This window comes from Cricetulus griseus (assembly GCF_003668045.3).
Source record: "Cricetulus griseus strain 17A/GY chromosome 1 unlocalized genomic scaffold, alternate assembly CriGri-PICRH-1.0 chr1_0, whole genome shotgun sequence".
NCBI lineage: Eukaryota > Metazoa > Chordata > Mammalia > Rodentia > Cricetidae > Cricetulus > Cricetulus griseus.
In genome coordinates, this window is record NW_023276806.1 from 136,555,901 (window position 1) to 136,579,593 (window position 23,693).

General features: G+C 41.4%; 1 protein-coding gene across 1 annotated transcript; it reads right to left on the reverse strand.

Moving 5' to 3' along the window:
• Positions 1-1,297: 1,297 nt before the first annotated feature.
• Positions 1,298-19,125, reverse strand: Tmbim4 (transmembrane BAX inhibitor motif containing 4). Its single transcript, XM_027392320.2, has 7 exons — positions 18,935-19,125; positions 11,922-12,030; positions 10,474-10,579; positions 6,842-6,875; positions 4,765-4,882; positions 2,520-2,565; positions 1,298-1,579 (listed from the first exon to the last, which is right to left on the reverse strand). Exons 1-7 carry the CDS (start codon positions 19,029-19,031, stop codon positions 1,373-1,375), a joined length of 717 nt encoding a protein of 238 aa, XP_027248121.1. The 5' UTR covers positions 19,032-19,125; the 3' UTR covers positions 1,298-1,372.
• Between the last annotated feature and the right edge of the window lie 4,568 nt (positions 19,126-23,693).

Genomic DNA, 23,693 nt, shown 5'->3' on the forward strand with positions numbered 1-23,693 from the left:
ACAGTTGTGAGCTGCCATGTGGGTGCTGGGAATTGAACCTGGGTCCTCTGGAAGAGCAGTCAGTGTTCTTAACCACTGAGCCATCTTCCCCAGGCCCACCCAGTGCACCTCTTTGTCCACAAGCTATTCAGCAATCAAAAGGGCTCTTATCCTTCTGTTTTCCCCTCTTCCTCCTACTTTTGTCCTATGCATCCTGAGTTACCTGTTTCTCCGTGGCCTACTAATTCTACTCTCTTGGTAATTAAGCATACAGGTTCACCTTTGTGTGTGATATAAAAAAAAAATCTTAAGTTGTCCATGTTCCTATATTTATTCATTCTTTTGTTGCTATATTTCCTGTCTGGCAAGCTCTGACTGCTTGGCACAGAAGGATACATTCAGTGATATGAATACCACTACAACAGTAAAAAATGAAAATAAGAAGGACTAACCCTATAAAATGTGTTGCCATTAAGTATATACACCATTCACTTATCAAATGTATTTTACTCCAGTGATTTTCCATTTATAAACGAGGCTCTATAAGAGAGGAGCAGTGGCCATGGGGAGGGGCCTAGGCCCAGCACAGGAAGATTTGGTGGACTTGGTGGAGCCCCGGTTGGGGGCCCTACCCTGCCTGGGGAGTGGCGGGTGGATGGGGTGGGGGGTAGGTTGGAGGTGGGGGAGAAGGAATGGGGGTGAGGGGAGGGAGAGGGAGAGGGGAAGTACATGTGAAACAAGCCTGTTCCCTAACTTGAATTAATAATAATAATAATAATAATAATAATAATAATAAATTAAAAAAAAAGAGAGGAGCAGTGGGGCTGGAGAAATGGCTCAGTGATTACGAAGAGCACTTGCTGCTCTTTTAGAGAACTCCAGTGCAGTTCCCACATCACAACTACCTGTAACTCCAGCTCCAGGTGACATAACACCTCCTTCTGGTCTCTGGTAACTCCAGACATGCACAGAGTGCCCATACATATGTGTATGCAAAACACTTACTTTAAAAAAAAGCCAAATCTATTCATTTTATTATTTTGAATTACAGATGGACAACTAGTTATGGCTAATTTAGTACTAAAAGAATTAATAAATAAGCCAGGCATGGTGTATTCCCAGAACATAGGAAGCTGACACAGCAAGATCACATGTTAGAAGCCATATTGGACTATGCAGTGAGACTATGCCTCAATTTACAAAAAAAGTATAAAACAATTTTAAATCTCCCATCTGAGATTCTAAGCCAAGGGTCTGGAAATGAGATAACACAGAGAATAGTGAGATTCTCAGATGGAGAACACAGAATGCCAAGAAATACCAGAAACGTTTTTACTATTTAAGTGTAATTCAAACTTTTTACATAATAAAATGGTCTTTGTATACTGTTCAATTACTTTTTATTGACTGCTTCCAGAAACCTCAACAGATGCAGGAACAGATTGATAATGTCCAAGTAAAGATTGATGGCAGCTAATACATACTCTTCAGGAGACAGCCTGTGCATCAGCGAGTGTGTGTCATAGATGATGAATCCACAGAAGAGAAGGGCGCCTACAGAAGCCAAGACCAATTCCAGCGTTTCACTATGAAAAAAAACCTACAAGCAAGGGATGAAAGAAATATATTCACAGTTAGAAGTCACGTTAGACCTACTTCAATTACTTTCATAGCAATTACAGCTAGCTGCTTATGTAACAACGGCGTACAACACTGAGGTGTGAATATTACAAGCAGGAAGAAGGCAGGAAGGATGTGTGGATAAGCAGATATCTTTCAATTAAGTTAACTACTTGACTTCGAATAGTAGTATTCTAAACATGAACTGTTTTAAAGGGTTACTTTTTTCTTTCTTTCTTTCTTTTTTCTTTTTTCTTTTTTTTTTATTGAGACAGGGTTTCTCTGTGTAGTCCTGGATGTCCTGGAACTTTCTCTGTAGCCCAGGCTGGCCTCAAACTCACAGCCTCTCTCTGCCTCCTAAGTGCTAGGATCAAAGGCATGTGCCACCACACCCTGTAAAAATATTACTTGTTAAGAATTAAGTATTTTATGGCATTTACTTATTTATTGGAGACTGTGCTCACCACAGCAAGCAGGCAAGAATATACAAGTCAGAGGACAACTTTCCAGACTTGGACCCCAGTGCCTCACACACACACACACACACACACACACACACACACACACACACACACTCTGTGGGTTTCAGGGATCGAACTCACGCTGTCAGGCTTACAGGCAAACTGCATTTATTCTCATCAGCCCTCTCTTTTTCAGAATTACATGTGCCACTTAGAGGGTGGTAGCTACAAGTTGGGCCTTCTTATGTGCAATTCCACATACTTAGGCATTCATCTTTTTCTCAATAAGTAATAATGATTAATGTAAGACCATGATTTTTATTGAAATTATCCTATAAATCCTATATATTAATCCTCTAGCTGATTCTAAGTGCCCTTTATAAACAACTCTCCTGTGGTTTTAATTGTTGCTGACATAGTCACAATTATATTTGAGTTAACTATTGTAAAACAACTCACCTTCAAGAATCCTGCCAAGCACAAAATCCACAAGACAGCAAACAGCCTGGAAAAATTCAAAATTTTAACAGCTCACATTACTGTTACTTACATAAACACTTTTTTTGGTAAACTGTTTTTTTTGTTTGTTTGTTTGTTTGTTTTAATTTTATGTGTGTGTTTGGCTTGCATGTATGTAAATGTACCATGTGCCTGGCTGTGCCTGCCTGATACCTAAAGAGGTCAGAAGAAGGCTTCAGGTCCTCTGTAACTGGAATTATGGATTGTGGTAGTTTGAATATAACTGGTTCCCATAAGCTCATAGAGAGTGGCACTATTAGGAGACGAGGCTTTGTTGGGGTAAATATGACCTTGTTGGAGAAAGTGTGTCATCGTGAGGGTGGGCTTTGAGCCAAGCCATGCCCAGTGTCTCAGACCATTTCCTGTTGCCTATATAAGATGTTGGATTCTCAGTTCCTTCTCCAGTACCATGCCTGCCTGCATGCCACCATGTGCTACCATGATGATAATGGACTACACCTCTGAACTGTAAGCCACCTCAACTAAATATTTTCCTTTTAAGAGTTGCCATGGTCATGGTGTTTCTTCACAGCAATAGGAACCTAACTAAGACAGAAGTTGGTACCAGGGACTGGAGTATTGCTGTGACAGGCCTGACCATGTTTTTGTTTGAGGACTACAGACCTGGTTGGTACTGTGGATTAGAAACGCAGTTAAATGCTTTTAGTGCTGCCTAATGGGCCATACTAGTAGGAGCATGGAAGACAGCCATGCTAAGTGTAATTTGATGAATTGTGGGGGGCTTGCTCAACAGTTTACAGAGGAGAAGAATACTATTATGTGGCCTAGAGATCATTCTTGTGATATGTTGATGAATAATGTGTCTGCCTTTGCCTTGTCTGAAGAGTCTGCCTGTGCCTAAAGTGAAGGGTTTTGGGTTAATTCTCTTGGCAGAGGAAATCTTAAAACAGCCTAGTACAGACTCTGTTTTGTAGTTATTAGTGTTAACTCTGATGAAGATTTATAATGAAAAGGAGCGTGCTGAGCAAATAAAAATACAAAATGTACAGATTGAGGAAAGGGGCAACAGGAAGTGGAACAGAACTAAATCCTGTGTTCAAGGAGATAAACGACTGAGAAATTGAATAAAGGGAGTGGTGACCTTAGGGCAAGACCCCATCCTGCTGAGTTTCCAACTTTTTAAAAGGAACTAAAGAAAATATTAGAGCCTGGTGTGACGGTGTACACCTTGAATCCCAACACTTGGAAGGCATAGGCTGGTGGACCTCTTGAGTTTGAGGACAGCCTGGTCTACAGAGCAAATTTCAGAACAGCCAAGCTTAGGCAGTGAAAGACAGAAAGCTGGTGAAGACGTAACTGAACCAGGGGGCTGTTTCCAGCCCCAGCAAACAGTAGAACCTGACAGCTTCAGTCAAGTTCTGGCTTTAAAGTTAAGAATAGGCTGGGCATGGTGGTGCACGCCTTTAATCCCAGCACTCGAGAGGCAGAGGCAGGTGGATCTCGGTGAGTTCAAGGCCAGCCTGGTCTTCAGAGCGAGTGCCAGGATAGGCTCCACTGCTACACAGAGAAACCCTGTATCGAAAAAACCAAATAAATAAATAAATAAATAAATAAATAAAGTTAAGAATAGAAGAAAGGGGCTATGGGATTTGCGTCCATGTATAAGGAAAGCAACTGAGACCACACATGTGTCAGGAGTGTCCCTGAATGGAGGCCTAGAGAGGCTATTGCAAGAAGCTGTGAAGGTGAAGCCTGGATTGCCTTGGAGACCCAAAGATGTTAGCGATTTCAGAGCTGTGGGATACCTGCTGTGGGGAGCAGCTAACAGGGAGTGGAACCAGCCCAAGAGAGAAGTGTGTTGCAATCAATGAAGCTGAATGGGGTTGGAGATCTGGAGAGCTCTTGGACCTCAGACATGGAGCTGCAGAGTTTGGAGCTTGTCCAGCTGGTTTTCAGTCTTGCTTTGGTCCAGCATTTCCTCACTATGCTCCCTTCCCTACGTTTTGGAATGGTAATGAGCATCCTGTGCCATTATATGTTGGAAGTATGATGATCTGCTTTTTGATTTTAATTTTATAGGGGATTACAGTTAAGAGATTGCATGAATCGCAGAAGAGACTTTGGATTTTGTTGCTGAGACTGTGAGAGACTTTGTGGTATGGTGTATCAGACAATTGATAGAATCTAACTTGAGGAAGCATGTAAGACAAGACTTACTACTTACCCTGCTCCAAATTTGCTGAAGTCTCTCTTCGACTGTAGAGTATAGGCAGTCAAGCCAAGAAAGACTGCAGTACTCAGTATGAAAGCTTGCAGAACCAGGTACACATCATAGAAAGTAACTGCAAAAATGAAGCTGATTAAAACACGCACAGACAGACAATACTAAACAGCCTTGCCAATATTAACAAAAATTTTCTTACGTTTTAGTTTCTTAAAATGTTTTCATTGTATTGATTATATAAACATAATAATGGGCTTCACGGTAGCATTTTCATACATGTTCACAATGTAGTTAATCATATTGACTCCACCACTCTCTTGTCCCCACCCATTCTCACTTTCTTCTATTCCATTCACCAATAAAAACAATCAAAATTCTTCACCCAGCCTTAACTATGTTGATACAGTGAAACCACACTTACAAAATTAAAAAGTTCCAAAATAGTTATTCATACAAAATAAGTAGGTCACATTATCTTAGAATTAACCAGACTATTAAAGATATTCTATAGATAACCAGGGGTGGCTCCATTTACACTTTATCTGGGTCTTTGTCGCTGCTCCCATGGTTCTTTATGAATGGAGTCTATGCGTCTAGCTGTCTATGCGTTCCTGAGCTAGCAGTATCCAATGCTAGCAATCACCTAGACAGCTGGATCAGTTGAGTAGCCTAATCCAAGGCAACTGTGCAAGAAAAGCACTAAGGATGTCTGAGTTGGCCTGCCATTTACCCACTCAATGGAAGACAGAAGCCAATTGCTACCCACTTTTTATTGCTAGCTAAGCCTGTACTATTTTATAACACACTGCTGTGGAGCTCACCAAATTCCCTTCCGCAACAGAAAGAATAGCGATCCTGAGCAGTGAAGGCCACTGCAATGGATAACTGTTACTGTTTTAACAGAAAGTTAGTTCAGCTTCCTTGCAGGGGATTAAGTGTTTTGAACCCCACACTTAGGTAATTCAAGGTTTGTTTGTTTTTTTTTCCAAGATAAATTGTATTTGTTCTTTCTATTAATAAGTCAATAGAATGTCTGCTTATGGCATTACAGAATTTGTGAGGTAAACATAGAAAAACACATAGTTGTTTTTATTTCTTGGCAATAATTAGGCATTCTGATCACATAGAATAGAATACTGCAATCCATAAGGAAAATAATCTTTTCAGGTTACTTCATCTATGCATTTTAACTCTAGTTCTAGCAATCATACTCATTTTTACACTTCTTACATTAATGGTATTGTGGCACTGGGGAAGGGACAGATAGATGGTCATGATAACAGTAAGAAATATTAGTGGCTGAGCTACATATAAGCTAATGACAGTTCCTTTCTATGCTGAAAAGCTTCCAATCTGTGTAGTTTGCTACTTCTTAGTATTTATCTGTATTCTGTCTGACTTTTCTAAAAAGAGTGGTAGATTACAAAAAATACAGATTCAACAAAACTGGCACTGAATGGTCAAAAGCAGCAATGACAAAATAGGAAGGGATAAATGTAAGTCTCATAAGGACGAATGACTTGCTAGTACTCCAACAGTCAATGCTGACCTTTGTGACACCCACAGTAAACCACCTGCAAACACTCGGGATTTTATTATGATCCACTTAATTGTTTATTTGAGACACTATTAAGGTACATCAAATAATTGTAACAGCACTTGGCCAGGAAACACACACATGAAATCAGAAATGGACATGACTATGTATCTGTGGTGCCTTTAGGGGAACATGAGAGCGGAGCAGTCACAATTCAATGGGGGCAGTCCTGAGGCAGTGAGGTGTGACAGATGAGCCCTTGGGAGTAGGGGAGAGCAACTCTAGCGTCCTGTCTGTGTCAACAGGAAGTCATAAATGAAAAACTATTCTCAACTCGTCTGTTTCCCTTCAACTTTTCCATTTCCTCTCAGCTCAGCTGAATTATGTAAAGTATAAATATTTTACTTTTGCTTATCGGCAATCTTTACTCTATGCCATGTTTTTGGTATGACATGCCATGGTGTTAAACTTTAACCCCAAATGCCTTGTTACCTAAAAGATTTTATCCAGAGTAAAACTGTGACACATAGAAGGACTTACCAACAACTGCCACAGTCAGAGCTTCCAGAAGTGTCTAAGAAAAGAAACTGTAGTTAATGAACGCATGAGAAATGGACACTGTCCCCACACACATTCTCACTGCTGCAGTCCAGTATGGGCCCATGGGAATGGTCTCATGATAGCTTCAGGGAAGCCTTGCTTGTGACATACATAGGGCAGGACAGTAGAATCCCACTGTAATGAAAATGAGGCCTCAAATGCATTGTAAAGATTTACATTCTCACTGTGCCTCTTTGAGCTTTAACCAGATTTGTCATCTGTAATAAGAAGGTTATATAGTAGAGTTAACATAGAAAATTATATTTTTTCATGCTGGATAATATCAATGATACTGCAAAATCATGTGTATGCCTTGCAAAGCCTCAACACCTCACACAAATAAACACAAGAAATGTAAGATATTTTGTGATGTACTCTGATGAAGCAGCTTAAGACAGCCTTGCAATAAAAATCTTTCTTTCTCAGCAACAGGATTTGTACCTGAACACCTGGATGTTCAGATGAAACAAGCAGTACATTTGTAGCCTCCCTTGAAGCTAGGTCTCATCACCTGACTGTATTCTAAGCCATATTGACTGAGTGGTGCACAGCCACTGGAATGTGCTCTAAGAGCAAACACATGGCTTGCTCCCCACCTCACTGTGTTCATCTTAATTCAACTGGATGCTATTCTGTAGAGCAATGTGCTATCATCTTAATCTATGCAATACCTTAGGAATGCCTGAACCCATGGGTGGCTGAGCTCAGGTTAACTCTCCTATGAATTATTTTGTATTGTTTAAGTCATGTCACAAGTAGCTCAACTCTTGCCAAAGCAAAAGACTTGGAGATATTAATCCTTATAGCCTGTCTTTCTCCTTGATTATATCATCTCTAATTAGATTTTATCAACCGTCTGATATGCTGTACCACAAAAGCAAAGCCAGAAGTAACAGCAGTGGCTGTGTAATTATATTGGTAAGGAAGCAGTTGTACTCCATCCTACCTAGAACCAACAGTTCCCAGAATCAGAGGAAAAACAGTATAGGGTTGTACAAAGATGTGGAGGCAGTGAAACTAGTACCGTGCCTCAATGATTGGTAATTCCCAGGAATCAGTAACAGATCAGAGAAGCAGACTACACTGTTGATACTTGTGGTATGATGAGAAACTGCACCCTGCACCCTTCATTAAAGTACCCAAAGGAAGCAGGACACTGTAAACATTACATGAACAAGAAGAACACAATGTCACACTGAAACTAGTGCACCACCCTCAAATAGTGCTTTGCAAAAAAAAAAAAAAAAGGTGGACATCTGTATACACACACACACACACACACACACACACACACACACACACACACACACTCCAAAAAACCTAGTAAAATTCCCTTTCTTTCTTTCTTACTTTGATGCAGAAGGACAAAGGAAAAAACAAAATCAACAACAACAACAACAAAACAGTGTCACAAGTTCACTGAGCAGTGAGAAGGAAGTGTGTTTTACGGACTTCCTTATTTGTTAAACCACTTTGGCTCAGCACATAATGAACAGGTCACTTAACAACAGTGGCTGATGTTTTTCTAGTGAGAGCTCTCTCTGCTGGGAAAAAGGGGGGGCGGTCAAGTGTGTTCTACAAAGAAATCAGTCTTTCTGAGAGGAGGTTGCAACAGATTTGAAGACAAACACTATATTTTTCCCCAAGATTTATTTTTATCTTGTTGTGTAACTGTTTGCCTATATGTACTTATGTTTGTATGCATACCACATGCATTTGGAGATCAGAAATGGATGTCGGATCCCCTAGACATGAACTAGAATTGTGAGCCACCATGTGGGTGCTGAGAGCTGACCGAAGATCCTCTAGAAGAGTTGCCAGTGCTCTCAACCACTGAGCCATCACTCCAAAGTTGTTTGTTTTAAAATGATTAATATGAGTGTACATGATACGTATACGTGAAGGGTGTTCATGTCACAGCACACCAGTGAAGGCTGGAGGACAATTTTGTGGAGTTGGTTCACTCCTACTTTTACATGGGTTGTAGGAATTGAACTCAGGTCATCTTTACTGACTGAGTCATCTTGCTAGCTTTGTTTTACTTGTTTGTTTGATTCCTCAGTCTCCAGATGAGGCAGAAACCGGAATCCGATCTAAGAACTGGACACTGAACACTAGTTAGCATCTACACTGTGAAATGCACCAGTCAGATAGTTTCTTACAGGAATCTGAAGATAATGAAGCAATGGGTGTGGGAGCTAAAGCAAAAGGAAAATCAACTATATGGGACCAATGACAGGCCATCCAATTAAACTGAGGAGGGGAAACAGTGGGCAGGTGACACAAAGAAGAGCTGGCATATGAAACCACAGCCCGCCACTCAGGTATCTAGCAGCATCACCTCTAGAACCTTTCCCCAGGTGTTAAGAACTGGGGGTGTGTGAGTTGCTAGCTTCCAAGCTCTTACACCCTGGAAATAAACTTCCTGTTGGAGACAGTGAATAAACTCTCCACTTTGAAAGTCATGAGCATCATTTTAACATACACTCAATCCTGGAACTCACAAGCATTTTTTATTTGAAGCATTTTATATCATATATTGTGTTTGGAATGTACTGAAGGAAAACTTCCAGGCCAGAATCCATAGTCATGGTAAGAGACAACATAATGTAAAAATGCCCAGAACCTTGCAGTCTTACTCAAGTGAAGATGAAGTGTTTGTAGGTGTCAGCTGGGATTTAACTTTGTGTCTCAACAAGTAAACAGAACTTAATGTTGGGTTCTCCCATCTATAGATTTCAAACAAGTTAGGAGAGCATATCGTTTGAGCAAACTGGCCCTTTAAGAGAGAACTGAGTGAATATGAAAATAACACAGAACAGTGAATATGAGCTCATATTCTCTAAATTAATGCCACAACATACCACCCCGCCATCCCACCTCCATTCCAGAAAGGCAAAAAGTACCACATGGAGATGTATCTTACAATGTTCATGTTATGCGTGAGAAAAACTAGGCACAACAAAGCTAAATGCTTTGCCAAATGTCACATAAGCAGAGGGCTGTGAAGCCAGGTCATGTGACTCCAGTATTTGCCACTAAATCCCAATGACAAAAGATCCACCAAAGCAGACAATAGTTAAAAGAGCTAAAAGAGAATATATTTATAAGTAATTTCCTAATATAGTCTAATTAAAAATTCAGGGCTGGGGAGCTGGCTCAGTGGGTTAGGTCCATGCTGTGCCAGAATGAGGACCTGAGTACTGGTCCCTGGTTCCCAGATAAGAAGTCTGGTGTGGTGGCACTTGTTTGTGACCCAAGTGCTACAGGGCAGAGAATGGTGGATTCCTGTAGCTTACCACTCAGCAAGTAGAGCTGAAATGGACATTCAAATTCACAGAGACCCTGTCTCAAAAACTAAGGTGGGGAATGGAAGAGGAAAACACCAGTGCCAACCTCTGACCCCCACATGCTCATGGACAAGCAAACACCTGTACACACAGCCCCATATGGTTCTCCTCTTGTAGTGCGCGCGCACACACACACACACACACACACACACACACAATTAAACAAGTATTTTGGAAGCTCAGGCTAAATGCTAATGGCATAGACAGTATCAGAGTACTCACAAACGCAAAAAGCAGGTAGAGGTTCAGAGGATGCTTGTGTCTGTGTAAAGTTAACGCAAAAATCAAGCCCAGAGATCCGAGAGCAAACACCAAAATTAAAGCAGGGCTGAAAGACATAACATTAAAAAAGCATTTCAAGCTTAAACATAGCAGGGATAATGGTATACAATTTAGTAAAAATCTATGTATTTTCTATGTTCATAAAAGTACAAGAAAAAATCTGGATCCATACCAAATTAAAAAACTTATTTTCTAACAGGAAAAGTTGAAGGGCATGAGACCTCCTATAGAAGGCCTCAACCTCCCTTGGGAGCAGAAAGAGTATGGGATAGGTAGGGTGTTAGTTGGGGGGGGGGTAGTGGAGGAGGGGAGGGAAAGGGACCTGGGATTGACATATAAAATAATTTTCTTTCTAATTAAAATACACCCCCCAAACAAAACCCTTATTTTCTAACAGGAAAAGTTAAAGAGCATGAGATGGGGTGTGGCTTAAGAGAGTGGGCGGTGCTGTAAGAGAGTGGAAGTGGCTATAAGAGAGTGGGAGGGGCTATGTACCCATCTTTCTTTTACTAATGTTCTTCACAGTTCACAGTGGAGTGATGTTTGTAATTAGCATGGTATTTTCGTTAACTAAAATACAAAAAGCGGATATTAAGTTAGAAATTAATTTTACATGTGATTACTCTGTTAGGGAATTTGCCACAGGGCTGTAATTTACATAAGACTCTCCTTTCGTAGGAGGAAGGGAGGCAATCTACTTCTTAGAAAATAGTCATTATTTTTTTCTTTCAAATAAAGAAGCCATATTATTTTTAGCTGCTTAAATACTTAGGCTGATCAGTTGGGTGCAGCTCCTCTAGCTAGGTCTAGAGATTATTCTAGCAACAAAACAAGATTAACACGACCACATAGCTTTCATATAACTTTATTTTGCAAGTATAGTTGTAGACTTTGGGGACAAGACAGTAACAAGATGGACAGTAAAATTAAATACAATAAAACACAATAATTATGGTATATACAGCAAAATTCTTTTTTCCTTTTCTTTTTAAAAATTTTTTATTTATTATGTGTATTGTAGGGGGAGGGGCAGGAGTGTTTGAGTGCCAGTGCCCATGTGTGGGGTCAGAAGACAACTTATGGGAGTCAGTTTTCTCTTTCTACCTGTGGGTCCTGCAGCTCATAGGCTTGGCGTGGTTTTCCAGGCTGAGCCACCCACCTCAACAGCCCACAGTACAAACTCTTAATCCAGGAAATGATGGTTTAACACCAGAAAACTATAAGCTAAAATGAGGCAAAACAGTGTGTTGTAAAATATTCTCCTTTAACAAAAAGGAAATGGGCTCATTGGAGTTGGATGATGGACTTTTTTAATGTTTAAAGTTAGCAAAAATATATTCATCGGATGAAATATCTGAAAAAGATTCAGAATTGTCTCCTTCTCTTACCTTTCATGGACAAATGTCCGCACAGACTCAAAATGAAGGAACACGGCAGAGGTCACTGTAGTTAGGAGAACTTGCAGGGAAAGGATGCTGTAGACCTTCCTGAGAAAGGCTAGAAGAGAAATAGAACACGTGACTATTTTCCAAAATATTTGTCTTTCTATCAAGACCAAGTTTCTTGGAAAAAATTAGATTTAAGGTTTTAGGTTTTTTTTTTTTTTTTGGGGTGGGGTAACAGGGACATATGCATGGCTCACATGTAGAGGTAAGAGAAGAACTTGCCAGGGTCAGAACCCCTTCCTTCCACCATATGAATTCCAAGGATCTGACACAGGTTGGCAGGCTTGGTGGAAAGCACTTTTACCCAACAAGCTATCTCACAGTCTGAAAAACCACGTTTTCACAGGCATTTTTTTCTTTAACCTTAGGTTAAGTAATAAAACCTGTAACTAAACCTAGAGGGAGACAAATAATTTAAAAATTAGAAGGAGTATCTAGTCCTCCAAAGGCCATAAGCTTAAAAAATTCAAATCAGTGGTTCAGTCTGTAAATATTTCCATCATAATAAAAAGAAACTCTCAAATGCCTATTTGTACACAGAACATTCAACAAAGAAAGACAGTATTTTTACAAAATGGCTCTACTTATGATATGAAAAGCAGAAATAAAATATAGCTAATATATAATTTTTTAACTTCCACAGCCATATAAATGCTTCCTCAAGATGAAACTCCTTAAAAGGAATGTAAAGTTCTTTGCTTTGCTGCTCCATAACTAGAACAGCTGTCACCATGACCTTTTTGTTTGTTTCTGTGTCTAGGTAGGTGTTCTGCATGCATGTATATGTGTGCACCAATGCCAGAGAAGGCCAGAAGATGTGCTGCAGCCTCCGGGACTGCAGTTACAGGAGGTTGTCAGCTGCTAGGTGACTGACCGGGACTCGAACCCGGGACTCGAACCCAGGTCCTGTGGAAGAGCAGTCAGTGTTGTTAACTGCTGAGCCATCTCTCCAGCCCCTAGCCATAGTTTTATGGCCATACTTAGGTTTCTCTTGCCCCATCTCTATATATTTTAGTACATTTTTTTAGGGTCTAAAGCGCCTGCTTTCCCATCCAAATGACAACCCTTGATTGTATGCCATCTGTATACTGCTATGTACAAACATCTAGTGCAGGGCCAGCCTCTACAAGAAGGAATGTGTTCATGTTCACTCACACAGCCCAAGAAATGCAACTCAAAACAAAATCATGTTCCCTCTCAGGTTGGCCTTGAACTCATGATCCTCCTGCCTCAGCTTCCAAAATGCTGGGATTATAGGTGAGTAGGCCACATCTGGCTTAACATTTTTATTTTTTGTTTTACCCATCCCAAGACTAAAGAAACTATGGCTCTCTAACCAAGAGTAGCCTGTCACCTGGGTTTGTGGGTAAGGCTTTCTTGGGACTCAGACACATGCATCTTTTATATAGCCCCTACAACTGCTTTTGAATAGTTGGGACAAAGGCTGTGTGTCTCATGAACCTGGAAATATTTATTACATGGCCACTCTCTGATCATGGCCAGTTCAAAAAGCTTCATAAAAGGATGGGTAAGGGTGCAACAAAGGCACCTGCCTATTTTGTCTGCTGGGCAGTCCACAGTGATTACATCAGTCAAACTTAAAAGGCATCTAACTTTTATCTCTATTTGAAGGAGGTAACTTTCAAGAAGTGATGGTTGCGTAAATTATGGTAATATACACTACAGAAGACTACTACATTTTACAAGATCATGATAAAGTGTCAGGACAGCTATTTTTAAATGTAAGATACAGTAAGTGAACATATAAAAGGTGACCCGTGAATGATGAGGTTGAATTCATGAGTGTACAAAATAGTAGTATCTTAATTTTTCCAAACCACACATAGCATACTGATAAGACAGACTAGTTTTACACACTAATATGTAGGGTATGTACAGTACGGTCATAGTTATATGGACTACTCAGCACTATGGAAGTACCTAAAGTGGATGCTACACTCAGAAATTGATTCTCACATAATTTTCCATTGTAACTTTAGGGTTCATTGCTTTCCCCCAGTAGACCTTGATTAGAAGTACAGTATTCCCAAAGTACCTTTCAGAAAATGTATACATTATAAATAGCTACTTTGTTTATTTTTAAAGGAAGCATTTTGTTTAGCCTTTTAAAACTGCTAAAGGAACAGCTGAGAATCTAATAAACAGATTGATTCAGCTTAGTCATCAGCCCAGTTACCAGAACTAAGAGGTTCCTGCATAGTTAGCTATTCATGCACAAAATCAGTGCTGTTAGAGTCATGCGCACTACACAGAAATAAATTAAATAGAAAACTACTTTAAAAAAAAAGTTTACTTAAACAGAGAGATGGTATGGTTCTTCTAGGGATTGTGAAACCTAGTTTTTAGTCCCATGCCAAAATACCAGAATTAGTGCTTCTAGCCCAAATTAGGTAAGTTTTGATGTTTAAATAACTGACTGACCCTTAAAACATCCTGTTAGGTTGCAGCAATCACATTTACTTTAAAGATAAAGATGTAGGTATCACCTTGGCCAAGAGGCTTCACTGTACATACTACCAACCATCGGTACTGAATTGTCAGACCGTTAAGTCTAGGTTCTTCCTATATTCCTACACTATCTTCCAATGCCATTTTAAATGGGTATATTTCCCACTATGGCATTTGGTGTGCCATTCCCAGTATTGAATAGCTCATCAAAAATTTCCTCTCTCCCTATGGGTCACCTCAGATCTAAAGGGCAGGCTCCATGGGAATCCCACTTCCTCCTGAAAGCTGCCCAGGTTATCGCTCTCTTCAAACTGTTTATTCCTCTCAAAAGCCCCTCCCAGCTTCGCCGAGCATTGGTGGTGCACGCCTTTAATTCCAGCACTCGGGAGGCAGAGGCAGGCGGATCTCTGTGAGTTCGAGGCCAGCCTGGTCTTCAGAGTGAGTGCCAGGATAGGCTCCAAAGCTACACAGAGAAACCCTGTCTCACAAAAACCAAAAAAAAAAAAAAAAAAAAAAAGAAAGAAAGAAAAAAAGAAAAAAAGCCCCTCCTAGCTTGGCATTTGGCACTTTAGAACTTAGCTGAGTGGCCTCAAAGGAGTTCTTTGGGGTGCTGGACAAGTCAATGTTTTAAGAACAGCAATGTGACCCTCGAAACATCTACCCTTGCATCTAGTACAGAGTTGCTGAAGAAAAATCAGATGTGTTTATTAAACACACCTTAATGATTTATTAATTAATTATTTATTATTTATTTATTTATTTAGGGTCAGTCAGTTATTTAAACATCAAAACTTACCTAATAATTATTTATTAATTATTCCTTAATGCCATACTGTGCCTCACCAAGGCCTCTAACAGATGCTCCTACTGACACTTTCAGAACCACCTCTACAGAAACTTAGTTTCCTGCGCTATCTGTCATCTTCTGTCCTTGTCTTCCCAGAAGTGATCCATTGTCTCATGTAATAATTTCTGGGACCGGCAAGAAACTTTCAGCCCTACCCACTCCCAGCACTTACTACACGGACCAGCTCTCTTCTTGTTCCAAACATGTCTATAAGGGCAGCAATGTCCTGACAGCAAAGGTAAAGACATAATACAACTACAGCACAACACACCTGGCAAATACTGAAACAAGATTCTTGAACAACAAAAACTAACAAAGAAGAGTCCACGGTATATTACATGCATCACACATGACTAAGTGGGATTTACTCCTGGAATGGCAGGATGGTTCTATACATGAACATGGATCAAATGTTATATGCCACATTTATGAAACAATAGACAGGAGAGGAAATGCAGTCATTATCAACTGGCACAGAAGAAGCATTTGATAAAACTCTACAGTGATTTGTGACCTTAAAAAAGTTAATAGGAACCAAAAGAGATGAACTCACCATGATAAAGGCCGCATATGAAAAGGCCACAGCTTAAGTCGTGCTCCAAGTACTGAGAACATGTTGACTGTTAGGGCAAGTATTCTCTCCCCCTTTCCTCATCTCTACCCCTTTCTCCCCTAAAAGGGCTATCTATTTCTATTCCTCTTCCCCCTGCCAAGGCTCAGGAATATTAAGGGAGAGATGGAAAGAATGTAAGAGCTAGGAAGATGGGGAGGAACACTATGAAACATTTTCTCCAAGTCACGGCCCAGTTGCTGCATTCATGAACTCACAGTATCTATGGTTCCCTGCATGAGACTTGCCCAAGATCAAGCCAGTCAAAACTGAATGTGGGGGCGGGGCTCATGATGTCCCACTCCTCCTAAGGAGCAAAGAGTAGTTGATTGTTGTGCCCAAATTCAAAACTCCCAAATGACCAAGAGATCCTATACGATGCAAAAGCTAAGAGTCTTTAATTAACGAGTTAACTGTATTAACTCAGGTCCTCCATCTGTTCAACACAGCAGGTGGAGGGAGAAGGACCCAGTGGGACAGGGAATTTATTGGGGTAGAGCAAGGGGAGTGTCTGGGGGTCCGAAACAGCCTCAGGATTGGTGCACTTCCTTGCCACATGGAGGGCATCTGGCTTCCCAGTGACTGGAAGGTCGGGCAAGGTCAGGAACTTAGCACATCTTTCTGGGTCTTTTCTGCAGCCAGTCATGACTGCCAAAGCAGGGGGCTTCGTGAGGGTCTGATCCCTTCATTGATGGCTGCTGGGAAAAGTGGGAGTCATTTTTCTTTTTTGGCTGCTAGTAAGATGCCCTAGCCCCATGCTCACACTTCTCATGCAAGTGTGAGCAGTGCTAACTGGATTCAGTAGATTAAAAACCAAACAAAAGGACATGAAGGGGAGAAAGGGGTGTTGAGGATAGTGGGGCTGGATAGAATATATTACATACATGTATGATAGTGTCAAAAAATAAATTAAAAATACTGACTAAAGGTGAAATACTGAAACTCAAAAGCAATGATTCACATGGTTCATCATAGAAGCTATTGGAGTTTAATGGCAACTGGGGGAGTGTGGTGGTTTGAATAAGAATGGCCCCCAATAGGCTCATATATTTGAATACTCAGTAACCAGGGAAAGGATTAGAAGGATTAGGAGGTGTGGCCTTGGAGGAAGTGTATCACTGTGGGGCAGGCTTTGAGGTTTTAAAAAGCCCATGCCAGGCCCAGTGTCTCTCTGATTGTGGATCAGGATGTAGATTCCAGCTTCTACCTGCATACTGCCATGATAATAATGGACTAAGTCTCCGAAACTGTAAGCCAGCCCCAATTAAATGCTTTCTCTTAAAAGAGTTGCCATGGTCATGGTGTCTCTTCACAGCAAGGGACTAAGGGAGTGGCAGCCAGTTTTCTTCAGGGATGTGGCTACCCTTGCTGTGCCTGTCCTATTCCCATGCACATACAGGCAGCACTAACTGGATTCAGTGGGTTTTTTAAAAAGGACCACACGAAGTTAGAGGGAAAAGCAGTGCAGGAATAAGGGGAAACTGACTCGGTTGGAAATTGGGGATCAATTTGATCAAAACACATTATATACAGGTATAAAATGCACATCCAATAAAGTATTTTTTTTAATGGGTACCATCAAGAGAATGAAAGGACAAGCTACAGATTGGGAGAAAATATTTGCAAAAGATGTACCCAGTAAGCAAAATAAGGAATGAAGATCTATAAAAATGGCCCCAATCCAAAATACGGCGGAAACCAAATTCTGGCAAGGACCAGGAAGAACTTTCATTGCTTGGTGTTAGCAGGGTCACAGTCTAGCGGTTTGTTACAGTACAAAACACATTCCTGTGTCTGACCCGGTTAGCCTGCACCAAACAAGTTGAAAGTATCTACACACAAAACCCTGCACATGGGCATTTACAAAACAGTTTTATCTGTAAGGGCCCAAATGTACCAACAGCCAAGAGGCTGCCGACCTTCAGCTGATAAAAGAATGCACACTGTCATATACAGAAATGGAGGGTGCTTTAGTAGCAAATGAGCTATCAGTTCATGGAAGACAGGGGGTGGGGAATCTTAAATGCACACTGAGGTACCGGGTGAATAATGCAAATCAGAATGGGGAAAAAAAGCCTTCGTATCACATGATCTCAACTACGAGGCATTCTGGAATAGGCACAAAGGAAAGAATGAAAGTGGGACAGACATATGCAATGACATGATGAAATTTTAGGACATTGTTCTATTAGAAACAGGCCAGGTACAAAGACGAAACTCTCCGATTTCTTTTTACTGAGGCAGTTCTAATAGCTTCATAAAGACAGGAAATAGAATGTCGGTTGTCAAGGGCAGAGGAGGTGGGCTATGCCAAGTTATTTAGTGGATGGTTTCACTTTTGCTTTGAAAGACAGGTTAGCACAACAGTGTGACAAAACTTAACACTACGGCACTGTACCTCCAAAGTGGCTAGGGAGGCAGATTTTCCCGGCAAGTACTTTGTCATAATTAATATATTTTAAAAGCTGAGCTCATTTGTCAAAATAATTTCAAGATTCATTCTAGGAACATTGTGTTAGGTAGGTGCCAAGATTCTCCATCAGGTAGGAACCACCTTCAAAATTCCCTTTTCCAGAACCGGTTTCAGCTGCCCAGGCAGGTTGAATCCGGGGCAGCTTCTGTAAACAGCTGACCTGTGGTGGACAATGAATTCCGCTTCCTTACACGACACGGAACAGCTTAGCTTAAAAATGATACAACTTTGCACACCATAGTGCATAATTACTTGTGCTGCCAGGACATTATGCATTGATCTGGGAAACTACTTCTTAAACGTATGCTAGTCCCAGACGGCACAGAGAGAAATCAGTGACCAAGATGGTGAAGTCTCGTTGCCATCAGCTCTCAGCACAGGGAAATAAACAAATAGGTAAGGACATTGGCCAGTGGTTCTCAACCTGTGGGTCGCGACCCCTTGGTGTCCCTCCTCTCACAGGGGAAGGTTGAGAAGCGCCGGCACTGGCGATCAGCCCTTCCCAGCTGCGCTCCGATCACTTGGTCCCCTGGTCCCCCGGTCCCCCTTCCACATACCCATGCGGATGTGCACACTGGCCGAGGCCACGCAGCTGCCGTAGTTGAAGTCATCCTCGATGGAGGAGCGGGGATAGCGCGGGTCGGTGTCGGCCATGTCGCCAGCAGCACCCGCACAGCCCGGCCGAGAAGGGAGCTCGCACTGACCACAACCGCCTTCTCCTACTTCCGGGATGGCCTCCAGGCAGAACTAGCCGAACTGCCTCGCTGGGGCGAGCGCCGAACCAGTCGATCATCTCTCCTGGAAAAATCCCCAATAGGGTAGGAGGAGCCTGCTTCCCGGTAGGAGGAGGCGGGCTGCTCCCTCCTGCAACAAGGAAGGGAATTTTTTTTCTAGGATTTTTCCGCAAAAAGTTTCTCTAGGCCTTTCCCAGAACAAGTGCTAAACTCGGTTGAAAGGTTCATTTATCAATTCAACAACCCTTCTCATGAATCCACTTCTTCAATAATCACTCCAGGAATGCACTTTTGATGCAATTACTTTTAAGGTAATAATTAGACCTAGTCTTACTGAGCACCCTTTTAAAACACTTTTGAGCAAAATATGCTTGATCTTGAAAGACAAGTGGGAATCCACCAGCGGGATGTGGTGCAGGTTATCAAGAAACCAACATTTGCAAACTGAGCGGGTGAAGTTCACGACGCGGTATTGGGGACAGGTGCTAAAGAATGGGGCTAGACCACCGTGTCCCAAATGTAGAACTCATGGCAAAAGCCAGGGGAAGAATGACGAATTAACCTCCGACAAAGTGGCAACAGTGCATGATACTATTGTCACTACACTACGAACATGTGATGCACACTAGCCAAAGAAATATTCCAGGACACATGTACATAAGAAAGAGTCTCAATAAGTAGATAGCTGGCCTAAAATGCATTGTGTAGAACAGGCTGGTCTTGGACTCACAGAGATCCACCTGCCTCTGCTCTTGAGTGCTCAGATTAAAGTGCCACCACAAATGACCCACTTGTAATTTTTTGGATGGGTTTATTTGATTCACACATATTCTCCAAATTTTTGTTTTAATCAAAGCTCACCTCCCCCCAAGACTAAGCAAGTGGGGTTCAAAGTAGTTAAAGAATGGTCTATTCTAAAACTAAATAAGTATTATTTTCAGGAATCTTTTCTCAAAAAAATCTTCCATGGTGACAAGAATGAAAAATGCTTACCTTTTATTACAGTTTAAATATTTTAAAAACCATTATTCACTTCAAAAAAGTCATAAGAATAGTGTTTATCGTAGAAGACAAGCTGGAGATGAGCTGGGAACCTACCTTTGTATTATTTAAAGCATCACCAGCATATTGTTCAGAAAGAAGTAATGCTAGCTAGATTGTGCCCCCAAATGTGAAAGACAAAACAGTAAAAGTCATGAAAATAATGTCTTTATAATTTGAAGAAAAAGAAAGATTTCTGAAAACTGATAAAACATTAGTCAATCTAAGAAGACTTGCAAACTATATAAACATTAAGAGCACCTAGTAGGAAAAAAAAAGAGTATGTAGTAGCTAAGTTTTATCATTAATGAGTAAAGAACAAACCACAGAATAGGAAATATTTTAAAGCTTTCATTTCATACCACACAATCAGTGATTGAAAATCCAGACTCATCCCGTAAAGCAAGCAGCGAATAGGAAAAGTGGGCAAGAGACTGGATCTGGTAACACATGAGCATAGCATGAATCCAAATAAACACATGGAAAGATGCCTACTTTCAGTGGTCAGAAAAAGTGTAGCTAAATATCAGAAGGAAATATCTCTAAGCACTCATCACGTGGTTAAAACTAAGGGACTGACATTGTTAAGTGTCAAGGGAGATCATCAGAGGGAGGGAGGGAAAGGGGTGTGTGAAAGAGATGAAAGAATGAACACAGCCGTTGTAAAATAGACTCCTAAGAACTTTGCAGTGAGACTCCACTCTGTAATGGAGAGCTCCCAGTGACTTTGACATGGATAGGTTTGGAGAGAAGAATTGGGAGAAAACTGAGCAGGAAAAGCCCCATAGTTTGTGGGTCAGTAGGCTTCAATTCTTGTCTATAAAAAACAGGTAGCATTGATGCTGTGTCCTCGTGTGGTTGTGAGTGTATGATATAATAAACAATGCATTTCCCCCTCTCCTGGAATGTTTGGAAGGACAGGGTTGTTTTTTGTTGTTTATAATGAACGTTCTATCACATTTGAATCCGATTCCAGAGGTGATCTGCGGTGAGTCCATAGGCACTTTGAAGAAACACGATAGTCTTGCCTGAATGACTAACAACATGACTAACATGCTGCAACTATCAGCCACACCCTCCTGCAATTATTTAGTCCAGTCACTTGCTCAGTAACTGAATCTTGGAACTAATACCTGGCAAAAATATTGAAGAATGACTGCACGAACCTCTCCTGAGACTTGTGAATCATTCTAATGAATCAGGAGATTTGGAGAGTGCCAGGGCTAATTAACCACTAAGTTAATACCACCACCTGGGAACAGAATCCTGAACTGTATGAACCGAGAAAGCCAGATGAACACTGATGCTCATGTGTTAATTCTTTGCTCTCTACGCTTTCTTTTTAAAAATAATTTTACATATATAAGTGTCTTACCTACCTATATGTCTGTGTGCTATGTGCAGGCCTAATGCCTGTAGATGCCAAAAGAGGTCTTCAGATCTCTTGGCAGTGGAGTTATGGATGGTTGTGAGCTGTCATGTGATTGCTGGGAATCAAACCTGGGTCCCCTGGAAGAGCACTCAGTCCTCTTAACTGCTGAACCATTTCTGCTGCTCTATTCTCCACACATTACTCGGAATGTAATGTAGCTAGCTGATTCAAGTTCCTGCCACCTTTACTGTCTTGAAAAGATGGACTGTGACCTGGAATTGTGGGCTAAACCTTTTCTACCCTAAGTTTCCCCTTTTCCGGGTATGTTATCATAGGAACAGGAAACAAAGTAAAGACAGAGGGGGTCCTATGTCACCCAAGCATAATGAATGTCTTTGTTTTCTTTGTGTTTCCAACTGGGCCACTCTGTAACTACAGAGGTTTTTCTAGCTCACAGTTTTGGAATCTGGAGATCTAATATCAGGTAGCCACATCCTACCAGCCTCGGAAAGAGCCTACTGGTTGTGTTGTAACATGACTAATAGCATCCCAGTGTGAGCATCAAGCAGCTTGCATGGAAGGGATCATAGCGCAAGGCAGGAGGCAAGCAACAAAGCTGAGCTCTTCTTATTACAGCCTGTTCTCTTTTGTAGAATTAAATTCTACCAGCTCATTACAGCATCCTTCTTCAGTCTTTGTTTTTCTATTGACACCAACAGGTAGGATAAGGATGGAAACTGTCCAGAGAATGGTAGCACCAATGTTGTGGACATGGGTGGCACTGAAAAGAACTCTTTGAGTAGGGTAAAATGGCTCTGCTGAGGGTAGGGTAAGAGAAAGGCTGGAGGTGTTGAGAATTTTCAACTCCGCCAGGAAGCAACCAACGAAAGATCAAAGACATTTTGTTTTGAAGGTGAAAGAAATAGTATCGTGTTCATATTTTGGTGGAGATGAGCCAGTAGAATGACAAATAGCTAAAATCGCAGAGATAAATGACAACAGCTACCCCCACTTCTTTCAGTTACAGGGAAAGGGTTAGGATTCATGGTGTCCATAAACGATGAGATTCAGGCAGAGTTGGAGTCGGTTCACCCCTAGAGATGGGTGAAGTGTGTATTATGTCTTGGACAGGAAGCACCACTAAAAGTTCATGCGTTCCCAGATGGTGGCAGAGTTGAGAGGTAACTAGCTCATTTAACTTCATGGATGGATTGTTCACTGGAGGCGTGACTGTGAAGGGGATATCATGTGTTCCCTAATTTCTTTCTCCTTGCCTTGTGGTAAATTAGAAGATCTGATGATGCAAGTATTTTTGAGTTCTCTTGCTATTGTCATGGGCAAGATTTTAAACGTCCTCTTTAGGCCCTTATACTAAAAGTTTGGTTACCCACCTAAGAAATCGGGTCTCTTGAAGGGAATTTTGGCACCCTAGCCCCTTACACACACTCTCTCTCTTACACTCTTTCTCTCTTTCCCTTCCCTATCCCCTCCCCTCCTCCTTCCCCTTCCCCCTCCCTGCTTCCCAGCTCCCACCATGGTGCTTTGACTTCTCACAGGACCGGAAAGACACTGGGGTCAAACAACCACAGACGGAAGCACTGAGCCAACCAAGCCCTCCCCTTCCTTTTAAGCCGCTCTGTTGGGCATTTTGTCAGAAATTTACCACAAGTACACATGATAATTTCATGTCCAGGTGCGCTTGTCTCAGATTGCTTTCTCTATCCTAGAAAGCCAAAAGGGTACCCAGTACAGTGCTCCTTCTTCTCTTCTCTCTGTTGCTCAGTATAGTGACATAGAGACCCTTTTAAGTTTGTATTTTGATAAAGCCATAGTCATTAGAATGAAGAGACTTCAGAAATTTCTCTCAAACCGTTCTACTTTTACCAGTTTTCACGGAATACTACTATTCTTTGGGAATTCACGCAGCGGTGTTCATGCCCCTGCACCATCTCTGCTGAACCCCAGGGGGAGCTGTTCCCAAAGAGTAAGATCTGAGAGGTTTGCAACAACTTTTCAGTGGATGCCACTGTCCCATCTCCTGCTTCAGAGCTGACATTTTCCCACCCGCTTTGAAGACCTCTTCTGTCAGTAGCATCCGTACCGTCCCTGCGGTGGGCCATTACAGTGTAAACGGTAGAATATTTCAAAACAACGGCCGAGGTTGCTTAA